Source organism: Ranitomeya variabilis, chromosome 1 (assembly GCF_051348905.1).
Source record: "Ranitomeya variabilis isolate aRanVar5 chromosome 1, aRanVar5.hap1, whole genome shotgun sequence".
Taxonomy (NCBI): Eukaryota; Metazoa; Chordata; class Amphibia; order Anura; family Dendrobatidae; genus Ranitomeya; species Ranitomeya variabilis.
Window position 1 is genome coordinate 365,874,291 of NC_135232.1, and position 23,021 is coordinate 365,897,311.

The window sequence follows — 23,021 nt, forward strand, 5'->3', positions numbered from 1 at the left end:
ATTTTCAAGGACCTGGGTGTGTAAAAATCGGACGGCACTCTCAGGGTTTGATTTTTTTTTTTATCACACCCATTGACTTTCATTGGCGAATCTCATCTGAAATACGAGGACAATCATAGCACGCTGCAATTTTTTTTTCCTACCCCAATCTGAGCTGAGAAAAAAAATTGCAGATGAGCAGGGACTCATAGATTAACAATGTTCAGAGTGCAATCCGATTTTTTGCACTAGTCCGTTTTTTCTCACAAATGAGTATGAGCCTTTAAACTGAAAGTCTAATGGTATGAACAGTTAATTTGTTCCATATTTTAGTAAGAATCAGTTAGATTGGTAGATTGGCCTTGTTAGGTTTTGCCTATACATTCGTATAGTATATAGTAGATAGGTATATCTTATATACAGTGAGTATGCATTCTAGGCCCGAGTGCCTGGTAGTGCACTGTGTTAATACCCCCACAGTAGTGCTTATAATGAAATGGTTCTTTATCTCCTGTCACTTATGTGACATTATCACATTACGCATCACTGTACAGACATTGTCATCATTAGCACCAGTCTCCAAGTTACAGTCTAATTTCCTCTCAAATTGCAAACACGTCCTAAAGCTACTTTCGTAGAAAGCCAATTAAGTTTTCAGTATGTTTGGCATGTGGGAGGCAAATGCATTACCAGGGTATATAATATTATAATCCATACTTAATGGTTGAAGAGAACCTGTCACCTACAAACCGCTAGTTACCTGCAAATATTGTGGTCATCTGTAGGCAATTAACATTTAAATCATGATAGGCTGGTTTACTGGAAGTGCGGCTACACTGAGGAAATGAAGCTTAGGCCATGTGCCCACAATGAGTTGGAGTATGAGTTTTTGGTGACTTTTTGATGATGCCTATTGCAGTTCCCGCCAAATGGATGGGAGTTTTAGAAATCTCATTCCCACCTTGTTTTTTTTCTTTTTACTCTGCATAAACTCACCTACGGTGCACCTATTTAACTCTGTAACATGTCAATTTCTCTTGTGGGTTTTATATTTCTCCCATGGAATTGCATCAGATGCAGAAAATCCACAATTAAAAAATGCACGTAATCCGCACATGACTGTATCAATAAAGTTTTGCCATAGCCAAATACCAGGAAGTATCAAAAACACAACAGCTTTATTTAAAACATGATATACCAAAAAGAGACAAAAACCTCAGCTTCAAAAACGCCATAAAAATGCATGTAAAAAATTTACTGAAAATGCAAAGCAAAAAAAGTGCAAGTAACGTACGGTAATTTACCTAATGGGTGCAGAAAATCTACAAAATCGAATATTAGAGGCAGAAACAAAAGCTATGAGCCACAATGTGTACAGACTGGCTAAGGAGAATTTTCTCAACTTAGGGTATGTTTCCACGTTCAGGAAACGCTGCGTTTTTGACGCTGCCCAGAACCGCAGCGTCAAACACGCAGCGTCCAGATGTTACAACATAGTGGAGGGGATTTCATGAAATCCCGACTCCACTATGCGTTAAAAAACGCATGCGTTTTTGCCGCAGAAACGCACATGCGGTGCGTTTTTTCAAAACGTAGCATGTTGCTACAATGAGCAAAACACGCAGGCACACCGCAGGTGACCTGCCAGTGACCTCAGGTGCAGTTTTGGTCAGGATTTTACCTGCATAAAATCCTGACCAAAGCCTGAAGCAATCCTGAACGTGGACACATACCCTTAGGGTATGTTTCCACGTTCAGGAAACGCTGCGTGTTTGATGCTGCCCAGAACCGCAGCGTCAAACACGCAGCGTCCAGATGTTACAGCATAGTGGAGGGGATTTTATCAAATCCCGTCTCCACTATGCGTGGTAACACGCACCCGGCGGCCCTGCGATTCCGGACATGTGGCGCATCTTTTAAGATCGCAGCATGTCCGTTTACCTTGCGGCGCCGCTGTGCCGCAAGGTAAATCTCAGGGCCCTATGTGTGGGGTGCGATGATGCCGGATGTGTGCAATGAACACATCCGGCATCATCACGTCACAGAAGGGGGCGGAGCTTAGGGCGGAGCGGGTTTGCCGCTTCGTTCAAACCGCCGGCCATCCTGAAGGTGGACACGTACCCTTAGGGCTTGTTTCCACATGCGAGAATCACGTCCGTGTCTCGCATGTAGAAACCAAGCTCTGGTGTCTGCACTCCGGAGCAGAGCGTGCGGCCGCATAGGAACACATGGAGCCGCACAGCTCCGCTCCTGAGTGCCGGCGCCAGAGCTTGGTTTCTACATGCGAGACACGGACGTGATTCTCGCATGTGGAAACAAGCCCATAAGGTCAGGAAAACACAGTCGTCGATTTCCTCATGTGAGAGAATCGGGCCGATTGTGCAAATGACACTGTCAGCGCTTTAGCCGATTATCAGTGCACTGTGCTCCGATTCTCTTGCATGAGAGAAGCGCAGCACAGGTGTGGAGAAGACAGAGAAAGTAATTTCTCTATTTCCTCCATTGCTGGCGTCCTTGGTAATCGAACTGCACTCGGGTGACAACTCATGCAAGTCTCTCTCATCAAGTCCCAGCACTACCGCAGACACTCGGGACCGGAGTGTTCAGCTACATAGAAATACATGCACACGCACACTCCGGTCCCGAGTGCCGACGGCAGTGCTGGGACTTAATGCAAGTTTCTCGCCGGCCTTATAGAGAAAAAATGCACCACGGTGTCATTAGATGCACCATGGCCAGTAGTTCTCATAACATCACATCCGCTTTGCATGGACAGTTAGGCTGGCCATTAACGGTAAATGCTGCATTTTTTTCTGCTGTTTTTTGCTCAGAAATTCTGCTGCACTTAGCTGTCCAAGCAATTTGTATGTGATTTCATGAAAACCCCAACCACTGTGTGTTTAAAGGCACAGGTGGACTGGTCAGTTTTGGTGCTTTTTTTTATCTCCATGGACTTATATGATGAGCCTGCTAAAACCGCATGTAAAATAAAAACGCAGTTGCTTTTTTAAAGTGCGGAATCAAAGCTTTTCTGTACTAAAAAAAAAATTGAAACACTGCTTTAAATCTGAACCAAAAATGCATCAAATAGCACATAAAAATGCAATAACGAGATAAGATTGCTTTTGCGTAGTTTTGCGCAGACATCTTCAGAAAAATATACAGAAAGAAAAGTATTTACGCAATGTGTGAACACATACACAAAAATCAAGAACTAATAAGATGGAGTGTACGTAAAAATGAGAACATTCTGGCTGCTACATCTATGAATGAATGAACAAGATTAATCCATATGTTTCATCTGTCCAGGAGAGAGCAGACAGTCCCGAATTTGGGTATACGCCCTGCAGTCTCGGGCGTCTTCTGATTGTCCCTCACTGCCACTAGTTAGTTCCTCTTTCTGTTCTGTGGAAGGTGCAGCCCTTTGTGTGCCGAAAAATGTGTTGTTTTCACCCATGAGGGGTGTCTGTTACCCATTGTGGGTCTCTGTGAATGCCTTGTGTACAAGTAGTGTAACGTTACGACTCGCCATCTGGAACGATACTCAAATTGCTGGCATATTGGGTCTGTGGAATATACATAGTTTTTACTCTTCCAGTGGTAAAGCATTATGTCTCCGCGTTTAGCAGTGTGTATTCTATGTTGTTTCGTGCTCTATCTCGCATTGCTGTCCCTTATAAGTAGGTAATTGTATGAAAACTTGCCCAGAAGAGATTTCTAATTTAACATCAGACATTATGAGATGACGAACTCTCAGACACAATATATACCTCCTCTGCCCATGTACAAATATGATCACAATATGGCATCTTTGGAGAGGCTCTCTTGAAACTCACTGTATGTTAACAGAGATATTCATTTTAGATTGTAAAATTTAACGCAGAAAACTGCTCCTGACCTTTCAACTTTTTTTCCGAGCCTCCCAGAAAAAGCCTGCACGTGAGCAAAGGACCTCAATCCCAGGCTAGAAAAGATTGAGTGAGTTTAGGTTTTATTATTTGTATTATTTAATTATGCCTTGAACTTCCTACTGCTGTTAACGTGCTGTAAAAGAAGCTATGTGTATTGCTATCACTTTCTTGACTTAAACCTTATATGTATCTTCCGCCTATTCAGCGACTAGATCTTTTTACACCCCGCTTGCAAAATGTCTCCCTTCCTCTTTATCTGGCCTTTGCCTTGTGTGTGTGCAGTACTCTGATCCTGCATCCTGGCCCCTTCAGCAATCTAGATTTGTACCTTCGGCCCTGTTCACATCTTATTTTTGTACACATTGGAGGTATCCACCTACTTGAATCTCTGAAATGTCCGTAGGCTCCCATGAACCCAGCACATGTCCATGAGTGTCCTTTTGGCATACGTTGAGCCACAATATCTGAGTATACTTTTTACATGCTCTAAAAATTGTAGTCTTCTGCTCTTTTATATGTAAAGGGGCAAAGTAAAAAATACATAACCCACGCACCATGTTTCTCTGAAATGCAAGTCTATGGGCAAAGCATCCCACTGCATGCCTGTACAGTGGGGGACACCCGAACATATCCTCAAAGGTATAGTTTTGGAGATCATCCTAACATATACCTCTGATATAGGCTCAAAATGAGATGTTAAAAGGGTCTAATATGTGTGCACCTAATTTCTTCCAGCATTATATACTTGTAATACTGTACACCTTTTTGTCTAGCATCTAGCAAACCAGAAATCAAGAGATGAAGAGTTGTCTACCTAGTCAAGAACAGAACCCTACATTTCCTAGTTTTCTATGCACATAAACCAGCATAATGGGAAACCAAAAGTGAAAATGGGGAATACGGCTCATTAGTCTGGAAGCTTGTATGTTGAAAGATCTGCAGTTATAATCCTGTTGTCTGGTGCACACTCCTGCATCAAGGAGTAATGTTACTAAATCCAAAAAAGTAGATAAAATTTGAGCACTTGGTGTAGAAATTAGTGATGAGCGAGTGTGCTCATTACTTGAGATTTCCGAGCATGCTCCTGTGATCTCCGAGTATCTTGGGTGTGCTCGGAGATTATGTTTGTATTCCCGCAGCTGCATGTTTTGGGCTGCTAGACAGCCTGAATACATGTGGGGATTTCCTAACAAACAGGTAATTCTTGCATGTGTTCAGGCTGTCTAACAGCCACTACTCATGCAGCTGCGGGGACTCAAACATAATCTACGAGCACGCCCAAGATACTCGGAAAACACCCAAGCATGCTCGGAAAACTCTAGTAACGAGCACACTCGCTCATCACTAGTAGAAATCCTTTATTAAGTCATGATGAAAACCACATACATCCATGTGCTGGGGTCAAAAGCTGAGCCTATGCATTTTGGGTGTGTCCCCCCTTAGTCATTTCCATGACTAAGTAGCCTTTTTCTGACAGCTGGAAAACTTAATCTACCATATTGGAATTTTCATTCCTAGATGCTGCAGTTAAGTCGTTCACACCAATGAAAACAGATCTTCCCATAAATAGTTCCCAAGATCTGGCATGTAGCTTAACTTATGGCATTGTTGTCTAAAATGAGAACCTTCACAGACCAGCAGTGAGAAGACAAGTCATTCAAAAATGGACATCTGAAATCCCTATTGTATTAGCAGTTTAATCCAAAATTTCTAATAACTGCATTGTTTTTGTGGTAATAAGCAAGATATCAGGGCATTAAAGGGAATCTGACATCTTTTTCATGCTGCCCAAACTGCAGGCAGCATGAATCAGATCCTGGTTGCCTGATTGCAACTAGGCATATTTTTCTATGAAACTCCGGTGTGGTTAGAAGATCCAGCTGGGGACCATAGCCAGAGACCAGACTAGTCCAGCACTGACCCCTAACAACTTTTCCCAGTGATTCTCCAGATGACTGACAGGTCTCTCCCTCGTGTGTACATAGTGAGAAACCTATCAGACAAGACTAGTCTGACACTGCCCCAGACTGCTCTTCCTAGCACTGCTAGAGGTGATTGATAGGTCACACAGGAGTGTTTCAGAGAAAAATACCTGGCTGCAATCGTGCAACAAGGCTCTGATTCATGCTACCTATTATTTGGGCAGCATGAATGAGATGACAAGTTCCCTTTAAAGGCAAGGAGGTTATCCTCTTTTGAAAACCATTTGTTCTGTAAGGGTAAATAACTTTATTTGGGGGTTCTCTTAATTCCAGTTCAAATGACGAAATAGCATCTGCTTTCCTCTTGGCAAGTAATATTTATTGGTCCCAGCAAGATCTTATTGGATAGGTTTACAGAGAGGACATATTCTTTAGGATTTGTAATAAGCTAATTAGTCCAATAGTCCATAGTATGCAATTATGCACTCAGAATACTTGATAAAAATATTATATAACACATCTGTTAACGCTGCTTGTTGACAGTTTCCAGGGAACTACAGATATGTTTAACTACACTTTTACTATTACTTCTTTATCTACACTTTTATTACTCAAAGATATAGATGATGTGAGGAAAGGTAGAAATAGGATAATATGCGAAATATAAAACAACCTTTATTAAATAAGCTAAATGACCACTTTAGTGGTATACACTTATGTGAAAAAAAAGAATTATTAAAATAGGTTTATAATACAGTGAGGAAAAGAAGTATTTGATGCACTGCCAATTTTGCAAGTTTTCCCACCTACAAATAATACAGAGTGGTCTGTAATGTTTTATCATAGGTACACTTCAACTGTGAGAGACAGAATCTAAAAATGAAAACCAGAAAATCACATTGTATGATTTGTAAATTATTAAATTGCATTTTGTTGCATGAAATAAGTATTTGATCACCTACCAACCAGCAAGAATTCTGGCTCTCACAGACCTGTTAGTGTTTCTATAAGAAGCCATCCTAATCTGCACTCATTACCTATATTAATTGCACCTGTTTGAACTCGTTACCTGAATGTAACAACTCTGTTGTCGGGTGTCCCAGAGCCAGGGGCTCCTTCCCTGTCCCTAATGCTAAAGGCGCCCTAGCTCTGCCCGTTCCCTGTATTACTTCTGATAGTGAAGATGCCGGGGCCATGTACCTTCCCTTAGCTCCTGAATCCTCGCCCTCAGTCTGTACCCTTTCCCCACCCAGGAAAGAGGGAGTAATAGTGTACCGTAAAACACCAACCAGACTAACAAGGTAATACTAACAGGGGTATCGAAAAATACCAAACATACAAATATACTCTCACATACAACAGAGGAACGCATCGGGCATGGAGGATTGGGTTAAACCAAAGTATGAAAAGAAAGAGAATTATCACACACTCAAAACCTAGCAACAGTCTCAGATAAATCCACCAAACTCGTTTTCCAATAACAACCAACAGCAACCTCTAGCCATTCAGCATAAGCTTCCAGGAGCTCTCAACTGAGCAGATTAACCCCTGCACCACTGAAATAAATGTTCAGTGTTAAGTATGAAGGTGAAGTGGTTCTAATCAGAGCTGGAGTAGGAGAAATCAGACGCTGCAGTCTTCTGGCTCATCTCTGTCATGGTAAACCCGTGACACTGTAAAAGACACCTGTCCTCCCAATCAATCACACTCCAACTTCTCCACCATGGCCAAAACCAAAGAGCTGTCCAAGGACACCAGGGACAAAATTATTGAACTGCACAAGGCCGGGATGGGCTACAGGACAATAGGCAAGCAGCTTGGTGAGAAGGAAACAACTGCTGGCGCAATTATTAGAAAATGTAAGAAACACAAGATGACGGTCAATCTTCCTTGGTCTGGGGCTCCATGACAGATCTCGCCTCATGGGGTAAGGATGATTCTGAGGACGGTCGGGAATCGGCCCAGAACTACACGGGAGGACCTGGTCAATGACCTGAAGAGAGCTGGGACTACAGTCTCAAACATCAGGTCCCCCTGCTCACGCCAGCATATGTCCAGACCCGTTTGAAGTTCACCAATGGCAATCTGGATGAACCAGACGAGGCATATGAGAAGGTCATGTGGTCTGATGAGACCAAAGTGGAACTTTTTGGTATCAACTCCACTTGCAGTGTTTGGAGGAAGAAGGATGAGTGCAACCCCTGAAGAACACCGTCCCAACCGTGAAGCATAGTTAGGGAAACATTATACTTTGCTTTTCTGCAAAGGGGACAGGACAACTGCACAGTATTAAAGGGACAATGGACGGGGTCATGTATCTCAAGATTTTGGCCAACAACCTCCTTCCCTCAGTAAGATCACTGAAGATGGGTCGCAGCTGGGTCTTCCTGCATGATGCATGACAATGACCTGAAACACACAGCCAGGGCAACTAAGGAGTGACTCCGTAAGAATGATTTCAAGGTCCTGGAGTAGCCTATCCAGTCTGCAGACCTGAACCCAATAGAAAATGTTTGGAGGGTGCTGAAACTCAATGTTGCCCATCGACAGCCCCGAAACTTGAAAGATCTGGAGAAGATCTGTATGGAGGAATGGGACAAAATCCCTGCTACTGTGTGTGCAAAGTTGGTCAAGAACTACAGGAATCGTCTGACCTCTGTAGTTACAAACAAAGCTTTCTCTACCAAATATTAAGTCCTGTTTTTCTATTATATCAAATACTTATTTCATGCAATAAAATGCAAATTATGTAAAAATCATACAATGTCATTTTCTGTTTTTTATTTTTAGATTCTATCTCTCATAGTTGAAGTGTACCTATGATAAAAATTGCAGACTTCTCTATTCTTTATAGGTGGAAAACATGAAAAATCGTCAGTGTATCAAATACTTATTCTCTCCACTGTATATCTACTGTTACTCAAAGACCACATTGAATGAATTGATTAGATTATCTGTAAGCACATATTCTATACATAGTGAGAAAGGATAAAGTGTTGAGTTCCACAGCGTTTATTATTAGAGTGGCAAATCATTTTATCCACCTATTTAAATCCCTTGGCTTTGTTTTTGTGACCTTCCTATTCTCTTGCTCGCTATAAGCTTTTCTGGCACAAGCATAGCTAAACTATTCTTCCTTAGTACTGATACAATTCAGTGTGTGGTACAGCTCATCAAGAGTCAGTCACAATGGTGAAGTGCTTGGTTAAAATCAAGACTACAAAAAGTATTTATTTGCGCATGGTGAATCACTCCAGCAAAGAGATTTTCATTCGCTTGCTGAAGTTTGGATCTAGGATCAAAGCCACAAGTGCTGGTAAAACTTGCTTCCGTCCTGTAATGTGCTTCAGGTGCTGTGTTAGGCTCTGTTCCTACGATGAGCTTTTGGTGAGTTTTTGATGTTGCAGATTTTCTTCGCCATGTTTACACCCATTAAGTAAAATGTGTTACTTAAGTTTTTCTGAAAATACACAGCATAAAAAACTCATCAAAAGCTTGTCGTGGGAACGCAGCTTTACTGGGGTGAAGAGAGGCCAGGTGGATAGTATTGGGCACTAAAGTATTAATCCATTGATTGACCACAGTGTAATGTGAACATGTAAGAAGAGATGATGTGGAAACCTATGCCAGCTTTCATCCTGTAGTTTAACTCTGGTTACCAATCTGTTTGAACTAATAACAATGGGTATTATGTCTTTTTATTTTTGTATAATTAGTGGAATTATACAAAGCCACTAAACTGAATAGTTTACTTAACCCCTTAATGATGAGCACATTTTTTGCTGTTATGCTTTAGTTTTTTTCCTTGTCTTCTCTCATAAGCCATGACTATTTTTCTGTCAACAGACTTATGACATATAAAGCCTGTGTTTTGTAGGACGCGCTGTAGTTTTGAATGACACCATTCACTTTACCATATAATGTAATGAAAAAGTGGGATGAACTGGTGAAAAAAAAAAAATGCAATTCCGCCATTGTTTTGGGTTCATTGTGCAGAAAAATGCCCTTGTTCTCCAGGTCAGTGCGATCACCACGATACCAAACTTGCACCTATTTTTTTCTATTTAAGTGATGAAAAAAAATACAAATTTTGTGAAAAAAAAAAAAGTTTTTTGCTTTATTTTACGAGGCATGTAAGATTTTTATTTGTCACTTTTATACTTCAGAAATCGCATTAAAGCTTTCATAATTCCTGCCGGCCACTTCCTTAGCCCCTTCACGTCATGGCCATTTTTCGTTTTTTTTTTCCGCTTTTTCTTTCCCTTTTTTCCAAGTGTCATGACCTTTTTATTTTTCAATCAATACAGCCGTACGATGACTTGGTTTTTACAGAACGAGTTGTACTTTTGAATTACACCATTGTTTCTAAATAGTTCACTGGAAAAAAGGGAAAAGAATTCCTGCAAAAAAAAAGTGCAATTTAACTATAGTTTGAGTTTTTTATTTACCATGTTAACTATACAGTAAAATTGAGCAGACAATATGATTCTCCAGTTCAGTACGGGTACTCAGATCACAAACATGTATAGTTTTTTTGTTTTTTTTTTATTTAAGTGATGAAAAAAAAAGCGAAAATTTCTATGAAAAAAAACAGTTTTTGTCACCATTTTTTTTCAGGATCTGGGGCTGGGTGATGGCTTATTTTTTGCACCCTGAGGATACCATTTGTGGGTAGATACGATGTTTTGATTGCCTCTTATTGCATTTTATTGCTGCAGTGGCTGGAAAAAACTTAATTCTGGCATTTTTTAATTTTTTTCCTTTACCCCGTTAACCAATCAGATTATTTTGCTTCTGTACTCTATTTTTAATGAGGCAAAAGGGGGGGGGGGGGGGTTGAATTTTTTTTTCTTCATATTTTTCATTTTTCACTTTTTGCTGTATTTGTTTGTCTCCTTAGGGGACTCGAAGCTGCAATCATCCGATCACTTGTGCTATGCATAGTGCACAAGAGGATGATTGTTGGCAGATCCTACATGCTATTACTATGATTAATACAGAAGCACAGTATAATAAATATGTCTGTTGTTTTGCAACCAAGCAATAGATGTACATACAATACACTCAATAGAACCTGGTAATTATCCTCTGACATGCGATTAATTGGTTGAAATATCTTGACTCGTAAACATAGAAGAATTATTATCTGTGGTATGGTATACTGCCATGGAAAAGAAGATTATGTAATTACACAGAGGTCACGACACAATAAGCACCACAGGTCCCCAAGTGAAAAACCAATTAATTTTGTCTGTATATAAATTAACCTCTCTAACACACTGTACGTCTTAACGCCATTCTCTCTGAAGCAGATCTCTGACTGGGGTATTACTATTATATTGTCCAGGATACGCATAATTAGTAATAGGTTCTCTACAATTTCCCTACACCATTCACTATTAAGGTAGAAAAGCCTGTTTTTGATTTTTGAAAATAATGCGAATATCAGCAACATGAAGAATTTCTACATTTTATACTTGGCATCATGTTAACACACTCACTTCAATGTTCCCAACCAGCAAACTGCCAAAACTTCTGCTTTTAGGCCGGAGTCACAATATCATAGAATACGGGCGAGTTCTATGTGAGAAAACATTGCATAGCACTCGCACCAGTTTTCATCTATGGGGCAGCTCACATCACCGTTTATTTTCTCACGCGTATTCGACGTGTTTGTAAAATCGCAGCATGCTGCGATTGTCACCGAGACTCACCAATGCCAGTCTATGGCTGCGAGAAAAAAATCGCACAGCACTCGGACCATGCCAGTGCTGTCCGATTTTTACACACCGGTGTCCTTTGAAAAGTCGTCAATTCATGTGCAGTGTACAGTAAAATCACACTGACAGGTTAGAATAGAATAGATAGATACACATATAATACATATACAGTATATATAGATGTCAGTGTCACACGTGTGTGTGTGTGTGTGTGCATATATATATATATATATATATATGTGTATTTATATTGCATAGATAAAAAAAAAGCTGTTAATTCATGTGCCACGTACAGCAATATCACAGCGTGACAGGTTAGAATAGAATATATATGTATATATATATATATATATATATATATATATATATATATATATATATATATATATATATATAATACAGTGGGTACGCAAAGTATTCAGACCCCTTTAAATTTTTCACTGTTTGTTTCATTGCAGCCATTTAGTTCATTCTTTTCTCATTAATGTACACTCTGCACCTCATCTTGACTGAAATCACAAATGTAGAAATTTTTGCAAATGTATGAAAAAAGAAAAACTGGCCATAAGTATTCAGACCCTTTGCTCAGTATTAAGTAGAAGCACCCTTTTGAGCTAGTACAGCCATGAGACTTCTTGGGAATGATGCAACAAGTTTTTCATACCTGGATTTTTGCCCTCGTCATCTGCAAAAGAGTAAAAAAACAAAACAATATTCCTCACTTTTCCACAGAGATGCGGCTAATCCATTTGTCCCACGACGGCTCCAGCTCAGCTACATCTACATCTGCTACATCTCTACTGGATGACCATACAGCCGGTCATCCAGTAGAGATACTGAGCACTGTGTGCTCAGTGTGTCTCTCTGTGAACTCCTATTACCTATTTGAGGGCACTGCGAGTGTGAGAAAGTTCTCCTGCTCACGGTGACGTCAGACAGGTCCTGCGAGTTCACAGCCAATCAACTTCACCTTTCTGATGTCAGAGCGAGCACGGTGGGAAATTTTCCCACAACGCTCACTCTGACGTCTATACTTGCAGTTAGGTAGAGTTTCTAGAATACGTTGGGAGGATAGTCATAAAGTGGCATATATCTCATGTAGGAAAGAAGCTTATGCTGTGTGATATACTTTGTTACTGGATGCCTCTTTGTGAAATAGTGCAGTAAAAACTTTACACCGGTTTCTACTGCAGAGTTGTAGAAAAACGCAACATGTAGTGTTTTCTTATTGGACTCTTTGAAGGGTCCACTGCAACAATTGGTGTGCCAGATGAATGTGAACAATCCCATGCCAAACTAGGAAATCCGTTACCCTCCGGTCCCAGATATGTGGCCATGAGGCCTAGACTTCTGTCCTGTGCTTCACTTACACTACGGATGCTGTAACCGCTAACTAGAGTGTTCTCACAATCAAGTGTTGCTAACCGTGCCTTCTGAAATAAAAACCTGGATTGTCCACTACTAGCTCATGGCGGACAACGTGTTCATGTGTAGACATCCTGACAATGACTGTTTCTTTGTTGTTTTCTGCAGGTATCCTTCTGTCACAGCAGAATGATGGTAATTCTTCCCCTGTGCCTGGCAACTCCCCATCTAGGGATAATGAGGTGATGGCAGATCTCCGATTTGATGGAGAGGACAGCATTAAAGAGGAGCCTCTAACCATCTCCGAGCAGATGTACAACCCCAGTGCTAGCTTGTTGCCCACACCAATAGATGAGGGGGTGGAGATGCTCTTTAACAGCACGCTCCGATCAGAGGGTGAAAGAGACGGTACTGATTCATTTGAGGAATTTGATGCAGATGAACATGCCTTTTTGATTGCAGAGGAAGAAGAAATGAAGGAAGCCCGAAAAGCACTAAGTGTGAGCTACAATTTTCTAATGGGAAACATGCAGCTGAATGCGTTTCTGAAGAGTTTCTCCCGGCTTGCTCTGGTAGCTTTGGGGTTGCTCTTGGTGCTCCTACCATTGTTGCTCGTCCTGCTGGAGTCAGACATTGACATTTCTTTTCTACATGACATCCGACAGACTCCGGAGTTTGAGCAGTTCCACAATGAATACTACTGCCCGCTAAGGAAGTGGCTGGCATGTAAAATCAGCTGGGCACTTAATGTTGCCAACAGCTCTTAAACTATTGCAATATTAGTCACTGAGGGTTATATTCAGATCATTCTCTTCCCCACCACATCTCAAAGCGGTCTTTCCAATCCTTAAATGTTTTACTGATACTCTTACCAAAAATACAGAAATACCTTGTAAACTGTTTAGATTCCATTGTTTTCTACTGTATAGTGAGGTACTTAAGGAAATATTTCTATATTTTTAGCAATCAACATAATGATGTATATAAAAAAAAATGTCAAGAACTTCCACTTTCATCCGTTATTGAAGAGACAATTTGAATATAAACCTCAGTATAATCTCCTATAACCCCTTCCTGCCAGAAAGGACTGTTACATACCGTCATCCCTGGCAGTGGAACGGGTAGCCGATGCCTATACAAGCAACATTTTATTTGCTGGTTTTATTTTCTTACCTTTTTATGTGTTGAAATATTTTGGTAAATTTGTAGTAAAGAAATATGTCTTCTTAACTTATTTAATTGTATAAGCCTAAAAGATTAATGCACAAGCGCATGTTGAGAAAGATATTTTTAAGTGTCTGGCAATATTGATTTTTTTTTTCCCAACGTTTTATTCTCTTTTAGTCTTTGTGTATATTTTTCATTTAAGCACAGCTGGTATTTGCATAGCACATGGCCAGTGTTCAGCTGATATATTGGTGATGACTACGGGTGACAAGGGTTTCATACAGGTGACAAGGGTTTCTTACAGGTGACAAGGGTTTCATACAGGTGACGAGGGGGTATGTTCCCACTAAGTCAGTGTACATTGTAAATACCCACGCACAAACCTGTACATGAATATGAAAAGGGGACGATCCACTCAAATTTCTGATAACATTTCATTTAAATGTATTACACTTTCCAGAAAAGAAAGAAACTGTTTTAAGTTTCCTGAATTACAATTCTTTTATCGATTATTACACATGACCTCTTTCACGTGTGCAAAATAGAGCCGAACATTCTGAGTATAGAAGAATAAAACAACCAAAGTAGTTGTCTGCTATATCCATGTACACGTCCAAGCCTTTATATCACTTGTGCAGGTAATATTGCTTAAATGGCATTTTCATAAACGAGTTATTTTCAGTTTTTATTGGCTGCACACAATAATGCAAGGTCATTGATTATTTATTGTAAACTGAGACATTAAAGAGGATCTGCCACCAGGTTTTTGCTACCCCATCTGAGACCAGCATGATGTAGGAGCAGAGACCCTGATTCCAGTGATATTTTCACTTCATTTATTGGGTGCATCAGTTTTGATAAAATCAGTTTTCTCTTCTGCAGATCTAGCAGTGCTAAGAAAGTTATGTACCACTGATTGGCAGCTTTCTGTGTACACTGTGCATTGAGAAACTGCCAATCAGTGGTCGGGGCATGGTTGACACGAGGCAGCTTGTCCTTTAATGAAAATCTGTTGGTGATAAATCACTCATTGTATTGAACCTATAGCAAACCCAGTAAGTGACACATCACTGGAATCCCGGTCTCTGCCCTTACAGCACGCTGCTCTCAGATTACATAGCAAGAAAAAAAATCTGCTGACAGATTCTCTTTAAAGCTGTTTATCCATCATGCTTAAAAGAAATATTTCAAGTTCAACAGAAAATAAAACAGCTGGAGAGAATACTAAAAATGCATTTCTTAAATGTTATTCATTTAAATTTGCTTCCTAAGGCTGGGGCTACACGACAATTTTGGCTGACACTGAGGTCACGCAGATCAAGATCACGCTATGTCGCTCATGTATCTCAAAAAGTTGGAACGATTTGTATTTTTTGCGATCTGCTAGTCACGGAAGCAGTACCTTGCGGGTGGCATTGTGGTGTGACGTAGCAGCGACATGGAGCGCAATCGGCATTGTGACCAAAGTTGCTGTGTAGCCTCTGTTGAACGCTCTTAACTCTTTTATTACACCTTTCCTGTTTGTGCACTGGTCTGTTAGTGTGACTACAGCTATTTGTACGCCCAACAACGCCGAGCAGCTGTGTGCTGTAACATTTCTCTAGACGATAAGCAAGATTTTACACATACGGGCTAACAATATAGTAAAGCACCTTTTTAAATTAATAACAATTAAAAATGCATTTTTTTCTACACTCTTCACATTTTTTTTACAATTAAAAGTGAAATTTTTTAAGTTGCAGAAAACACAGGCCTTGTTCACATTAGCGTATTTCATGGTCTGTATACAAACTGCAATGCCCCGTCTGGGGCCAGGTCTTCTGACATGAACTTAAGGCTTCATATGTGTCAATGAGGTTTCAGTTTGGGTCTGGAGGTCCGGGATCAGCCTGGGCACTGGGGTCCATATACAGGCCATGAAATACGCACGTTTTTACTTGGCCTTAGGGCTCATACCCATTTGCGAGAAAAAAAAAAACGGTCCGTAATCTGGGCCAAAAAAATTGGATGCAAACTATGCGATTGTCATTCGAGTTCAATGCGATTTTTTAATCGCACCATCTGTTTAACATCCGTATGACATCCGTATGCAATGCGTTCTTTTTCTCTGCAACTATTTTTATACCATCATTTACAGGACCATTTACATTGTTCTATGCCACAGAATGGTAAGGTATCTGTAAAAAACGGACGGAAAACGGATGGTCCATATTCCGTGCTTTTTTTTTCTCTCGCACCCATTGACTTGCATTGGCGAGACTCGCAGCAAATCGCAGCAGGCTGCGATTTTTTCCTCAGTCCGATTTCAGCTGAAAAAAAATCGCAAATGAGATGTCACCTATTGAATAACATTGGTCCGAATGCAATCCGATTTTTTATCAGATTGCACTCGTCCGTTTTCCTCGCCAGTGAGTATGAGCCCTTATGGGTATGCACTGCACTCACAGAAGCTGGTTACAGCATGGTCTATGTTTGTACAATGATAATTATAATAGGACACTTCTGGGTAGGATTAAAGCACAACTCAACATACTACTGCAAATTGGCCCAGACCCATACTCCAGGAGTAGATACATTGGCCCCAAATTATCAAGGAGTTTTTGGCAGATTTCTGGTGGAAGTATTTGTAAGATGTGCCCAAGACTGAGCTCAGTGACTCATGCCATCTACATTGGCAGAGTTGATGAGCCCAGCGATTGGCTGCAGTGGTGACATGCGCTATAGTAGTGCTGTCACCACTGGTGTCTGTAAATATTCACTACAGATTGTGTTACAAAGCTGATGCTGAAGCAAAGAAGAGTATGTTATTTTCACCCATTGAGAATTTTAGGAGGAAAAAGTTCATTCTTGGGGAAAAACCTTTACAGGGGCGTCCACTTTTGGGGACATTTATTTTGCTTAAGTGCGTGTAACCAGGGCTCAAAATCATTTTTACAATTGCAGTTGGTTTCCATAAATAATGTAGCACCCTATGCATTCTATAGCCTCTCTTTTGCACTGTCTATTGCTGGCTGCTGAATGAGTTAGCACAGAGTACGTCAGTCATCATATTATCATGGTCTGAGGGAACTCTTATCTGTCTATTCTGAGCTCCTCTGAGACTACATTAAAGCTAGAGGTTGAGGAAAACAGAGCCTGCAAAAGTCAAACTGTGCATCATTTTTAATGAAACCCAATTGCACAAATTATTTTTAGCCTCAAATTCATACATTTAAATTAAAAAAGTGTCCTGGCAACCAAATCATTCGTCATCTCAATTTGTTACATCATAAATAAAGAACATCTTACATGTAAAGTCATACCCCAATTCTAAAGCATATGCTTGCACTATATTTAAAGTAAACATTTTAGCCATGTTATTGTTTATATTTTGTGTAATTTAATTGATTTGTGTAATTTATTTTATTAGATACACATATATATATATATATATATATATATATATATATACATATATATATATAATGCATCTATGTACATAAGAGTCTATCATTGTGCCACCACTGACAGTTTTTGGTTGCTTTCACATAGTCATAATGCTGCCATATTTCTTAATCTGTGTTACGTTGGCAACACCCAGACCATCCATGGTTGTACTGAGCTGAGCTTATATCAACATGTTACCTCCTGTAATCTTAGTTAAAGAAAATCTGCCAGTAAAATCATCCCCACCAAATAGCATATATAGGCTATGCAGGTCTCGGAAATGTAAATCCATGAACACCTTTCTGTCTTCTATCTGTTGCTGCACTCCCAAATAATTAGAGCTTTAATTCATATACATTCATGCCTCTTTTGCTTGATTGATAATACACTGCCTGATTTCCTTGCAGACAGTGGACTAAAGAGGCTGGTTCTGGTTGGGGTAAGAAGCTCAGGAGGCAAGAGTTTCTTTAGTGCTCTGCCACGCCCAGAGAACTTAATGCCTCATATGCATATGATTTAAAATTGTAATTATTTGGGAAAGCAGCAATAGATAGAAAATATAAAAATGTGAATGGGTAGATATATACATTTGAAAGACCTACATACCCATATATGCATTGGGGGAGTGGGGGGGAGTTGATGTTACTAACAAATTCCCTGTAAGTTCAGAAGAACCCTAGGGCCGTAGTAGTTTCAGATGCAATTCTGTGGTATTATGGCTGCATAAAATGGACACATTACATATTTTACATCCTAATCGACATTGTTTTCTATGCAGAGGAAGCACAAAAGATTGAATTTAACTGTAAATTCATTGCACTGAATATTTTGCATTCACACATGACAGGCTGCATTTGCTAGTTAGTACGAGTCACTAAAAGGGTGAATTTATGTCTTGTTTTTGAATGCAGGGAGTAACAGTACAGAGCTGAAGAACATAAAGGAGGTAACTGGATGTATCGCTTAACACACAGCTTTGGATAAGACTAAGGCTTTATACTCACTGCAGTATCTGATATGTAACAGCCTTTATTACAAATTAACTTACTGATGCAATGCCCTCTATATGGCGTGTCCGTCCCTTTTCACCTCCATCCTGTTGCAGGGTCCTACCCCTCCACCCTTCTCATATTCACATATGGAGGCAGTCAGGATTCCTGCATTATTGTAGCTTAAGAGGCCTTTTTTAACAAACCGTGGTCAAAATTTGGAACCATGTCATTGAAAAGTGAATGCAAACGTTGATCCAGCAATCAGAATTGTACATGTAATTGTATCCATCCATGAGATTACACGTTGCATGTCATTCTGAGACATGAAGGGCTTATTAAAGGTCAGATTTAATCTGAGTATTGTTGTAGCTGCTCATAATGGCAGATTTTGCCTCCCATAGAACTCTCTTTTGGTGGTGATCTGTAATATCTTGTACAGTTTGCAAATGTCATGTTGTTTCCTCCAATATTAGGGTGAAGGAAAGTTGTCATCAAGATACATAATGAGTAGGGATGAGCGGACATGTACCCGAACTTGAACCAGAGCCCGAATCTCTCTCCTCCCCAAATGGGGACCCAAATCGCTCTCCCTCTCTCTCTGTCACTTCTCCAGGACTCCAAAAACTCCAAACATTGAAATGAACTTCCGGGAGAAGTCCGTGTTCAGCGTTTAGCACCGGACCCTAAGTGTCCGGTACAAACCCTGTACTTTTAAGTTCACGTTCGCTCATCTCTAATAGTAAGACAATTTTGCTGCCAAGAAAATCATCCTAGAGATAGTGGCCTTGTTGCCAACAATAGTCTGATTTCTGCAATCGCCATATCATTCCATGACAGAGTAAAGATGTCAGTATGGCTACTCGTGCCCATAATATGCTCTGTATCGTAGACCTCAGAATGCCATTAGGCTGTGTGCACAGGGCGATATCTTGATGACGGCTATCCTTCCACATGGCCAATGTGTGGAGACCCATATTTATTCATTATCGTGTGTGAATTGTCATATCTTCTGTATGTATTGGGCTCCTGCTCTTCATATACAGTGACGCAGGTTGTTATGTGCATTAACACATCATTAGACCTTGTTTTAACGTGCTAAGTCTTGTAATTTGTCTGGTAACACATTAGTCCATATGTAGAAGGACTAGAAGCAGGTTACAGCAAGTGTAAAGCATGGCTGATGAACGTCGATGGCTCATTGCAAGTGACAAACATTAGGAATCGGTAAAGTTTACAGACATCCAGGAGAGATGACACAAAGGTATCCAGCTCTCACTTCTAATGGGAGCTGGAAAATGTCAAGTTTTTGGTTTGCTATGGACAAGTCCTCAACTATTACTTATCATTAGCTGTATAGCTGCCCCTGGACCAATCCTTGTGCTTGGTACACTAGGTTTTACTAGCGAAAAAGTATCAGGATGATGGGGCCAGTGAAGACAGACAATCCTTAACTTTCCATTCCTCCTTCACAGGAGCATGCAATATGCTGCTGACATCACAGAGCAGCATACGTTATTTCTATAGGTATAACAGAAGCATTAAGATTAACATTAGGGATGAGCGAATAGCTATAGCGCTTACCGAAGAGCTGCATCAGGAACCCAGATACCGATATCGGGAGCGCTCCAGGTATCCGGGTTCCCGATGCAGCTATTCGGGAAGCGCTGTAGCTATTTGGATAAGTTCTTATCTGAAGCTATTCGATAATCCCTAATTAACATATATGATCCTTTTATACAGGGGCGGACACAGACAGTACGGGGCCCCTCTTAGCTGAAAGCTCATCAAAAATAATTAACTTTTTTCGCTCCGATAATTGACAAGTAATTGTGATGCAAAGAAAAATACAATGCAGCTCACCCAAATTGAAGTTGCCGGTGATCTTCGACCCGGAAATAAAACCCCTCCTGCTTGGTGGTAATAGATGAAAGAGGATATAGGGAGAATCCAGTCCTTTTTTGGGGTGAAAAATGTGAAAAACAGGACATTCCCAATGTTGCGAAAATATGAGCTTTTTCTGCGCATTTCCGACTAAGTCATATTTCTTAGTCATGGATCCAAGAGTAAGGACTATGACTTAGTCCGAAATTTGTAGATATTTTGGTGCTACACAGGTTACACCAGTAAGTAGTATGTCCGTCCTTAGCTTATACATTTTTATGTAATGGCCTAAATAGGTAGAACCTATATTTGCAGATTTTGTTTGTTCACACCAGTCCCTACCTCAGTGAACCCTACAATGTAAGCTCCATTTGGCTCTCACTCATTGTGAAACAGTAAGCACATTTGTAATATACAATTTTATATAACAGTTACACTATGTTTTAGTTAGTACACATTTTAGACTCTGGCCCATTGTTGTGCTACTTCTTGTTTGCCATCCTTCACCACTGCAGGCTGGTTACAAGGACTAAAAAAAGAAGATGCACCCTTTATTTACCCAGCAATTGCTTATCATATGGAAAATTAATATCAAATAATGATTTAAAAAAATCCACACTACACCTTGTCCATGTGACCATGCCTGAAACCAAGGGCCCCCATGTGTAGGGCAATCACGATAGCATTATCGTAACGTTTTTAAGACAAACGCTGTTTACTTCTATGGGATACATACTGATATAAAAACAAATCAGACGGGGTTATTTTTCAATTCCAGGATCCTTATGCCCTATTCTTGCAAAAATGAAACGGGTTATAAATGTGAAGGAATTATTGTATTTTATTAATAAGAAAGTCTTGATGCAAATATGGCAGTGTGTAGCCAGCTTAATGCCTAGCTCAGATGGCGGTGATCCAGGGGTCCCATATACTGAAGCACGCACCCTATGGTGTTCGGTGCAGTAGGACCATATGGGGTAAGGTTATTGCAGGCATAATCTGACCCCTTCTCTGCAGCCATCCGCGACAGTCCTGAGTGGGGCACAGTGCTAGCATTTGTTTCCCACTAAAGTACAGTCCTGGAATGAGCAGATATTTACAAAGGTTTATGTTTCTACTTATCCCTTCACTAATAGAAAATGTGATCTCTGCTTTAAAATAGCATTCGCCTTTCACCCTGAGGATTAAGATACTGAAAAACCACAGCCGAGCTATTATTGTTATTTGACAGCTGTGGGAGATTTGGTCGGCTCGGTAAAACTGGACGTTGGCCCATGTGATGAAAGCACAGAGAAACGATGGATCATTTCAGCGGAGTTTCTGGTGATCTGTGATATTTCATGTGGTCCGTCTGTGCAGTGGCGGTTATGTGTAGCTGGCTTACGATGACGTTGGAACAGTGCTATGTGTTACTATGTGTAATTACAGTGTACTTCTTTCTGTAGCTCGTCCTTTACAACACAACTCTGGGAGCTCATAATAAACCTGTATGTAGAACGTTCCGTTGTAAAATAGGAGACATTCTACCTGTAATTGCAGCCTTATGATCTTTGTATGAAATAAATTTCACATTTCTATGTCATATCCAGATTGTTTTGTATAGTACTCTTCAGACAATCCCTAATAAAATCCTACAAAAGTCTTCAGAAACTCCTTCATATCCAGTGGCTTTTTTCTCTAGACATCTAAGATGTATCAACCAACTCTCTCTATACAAGACCAGGATTACCCACTCGGGTACGGTATCACACCAGAGTATTATAGGGGCTTTTGTGCACCCATATTACAGACAAAATTCTCCGGCCAACCAGGGAGGCCCCTACGGAGTTGTCAGCACAAATTCTGGCCTGACCTTGGTCTAATATGCCTGCCTGAACCTGGCCTTAAGGAAAATGAATACTTTGTAGGATCAAATCCCAAATTTGGTGGAGAAAAACATGTAATACGGTAGTACAACCTCACTGTGTGATCTTGGTCTTTAGTTTATTACTTTTAGATAACTCACATTCCAGTAAAATAAAGGAAGGGCTACTCTAATGCACTGTCTTTGGTTGTAATAAAATTAATCTTTTTTGGAATAAGACCTTTTTCTTTTAATAAAAAGGGCTTTTCTAAGGCTAAGCCAGACGTTGGCTGTATTTATTGCATTCTCATCCGGGACAGCGGCGCACAGGAGCAAAGGTTATGACTTTGGATAACGCACACTTGGTATTGCTGGAAGCAAAGAAAATCATTTTACGGCAATGGACAATGGAATCTCCTCTGTCAACAGATGACCTTTGAAAAAGGGGTAACACCAAGCGTAATAGGGTCTTAACCGGTGGAGAACTTGGTCTTGGTGAGAGGTATAGGAAATGCTCACCTTCTGGAGAATCAAAGTGGGACAGACTCCCAGGTCTGTAGAACAATTGTAGGAGAGCCACAGGTTCTGATGAAAAAGTTGGCTCAACTTCGAAATGCGTTGAGAATAAATGATGCAATCCCTTACTACATCCTCTGGATTTCTTGAGTCCAGCACAGCAGCGCAGACTACTACTCCTATCCTCCTAACAGATGACCTTTAAAACATTTGATGAAAGGGGACCCATATATTGCAAATTCCAAAAATCGTGTTTGTTGTTTTTCATTGCTAATCAGGAGCTTTTCATTATTTACATT

At 40.3% G+C, this 23,021-nt stretch overlaps 1 protein-coding gene across 2 annotated transcripts in view; it reads left to right on the top strand.

Annotated features, from left to right (window-relative positions):
- Positions 1 to 22,395, top strand: part of FRMD3 (FERM domain containing 3) — a 279,111-nt gene extending 256,716 nt beyond the window's left edge. The window contains exon 14 of one of the 2 annotated variants that reach the window (XM_077248986.1): positions 13,066 to 22,395. In XM_077248986.1, coding sequence (XP_077105101.1) covers positions 13,066 to 13,664 — 599 coding nt within the window. In that variant the 3' untranslated portion in view covers positions 13,665 to 22,395. The remainder of the gene's footprint in view (positions 1 to 13,065) is intronic. The other variant, XM_077248987.1, reaches the window with a different exon arrangement.
- Positions 22,396 to 23,021: the final 626 nt, after the last annotated feature.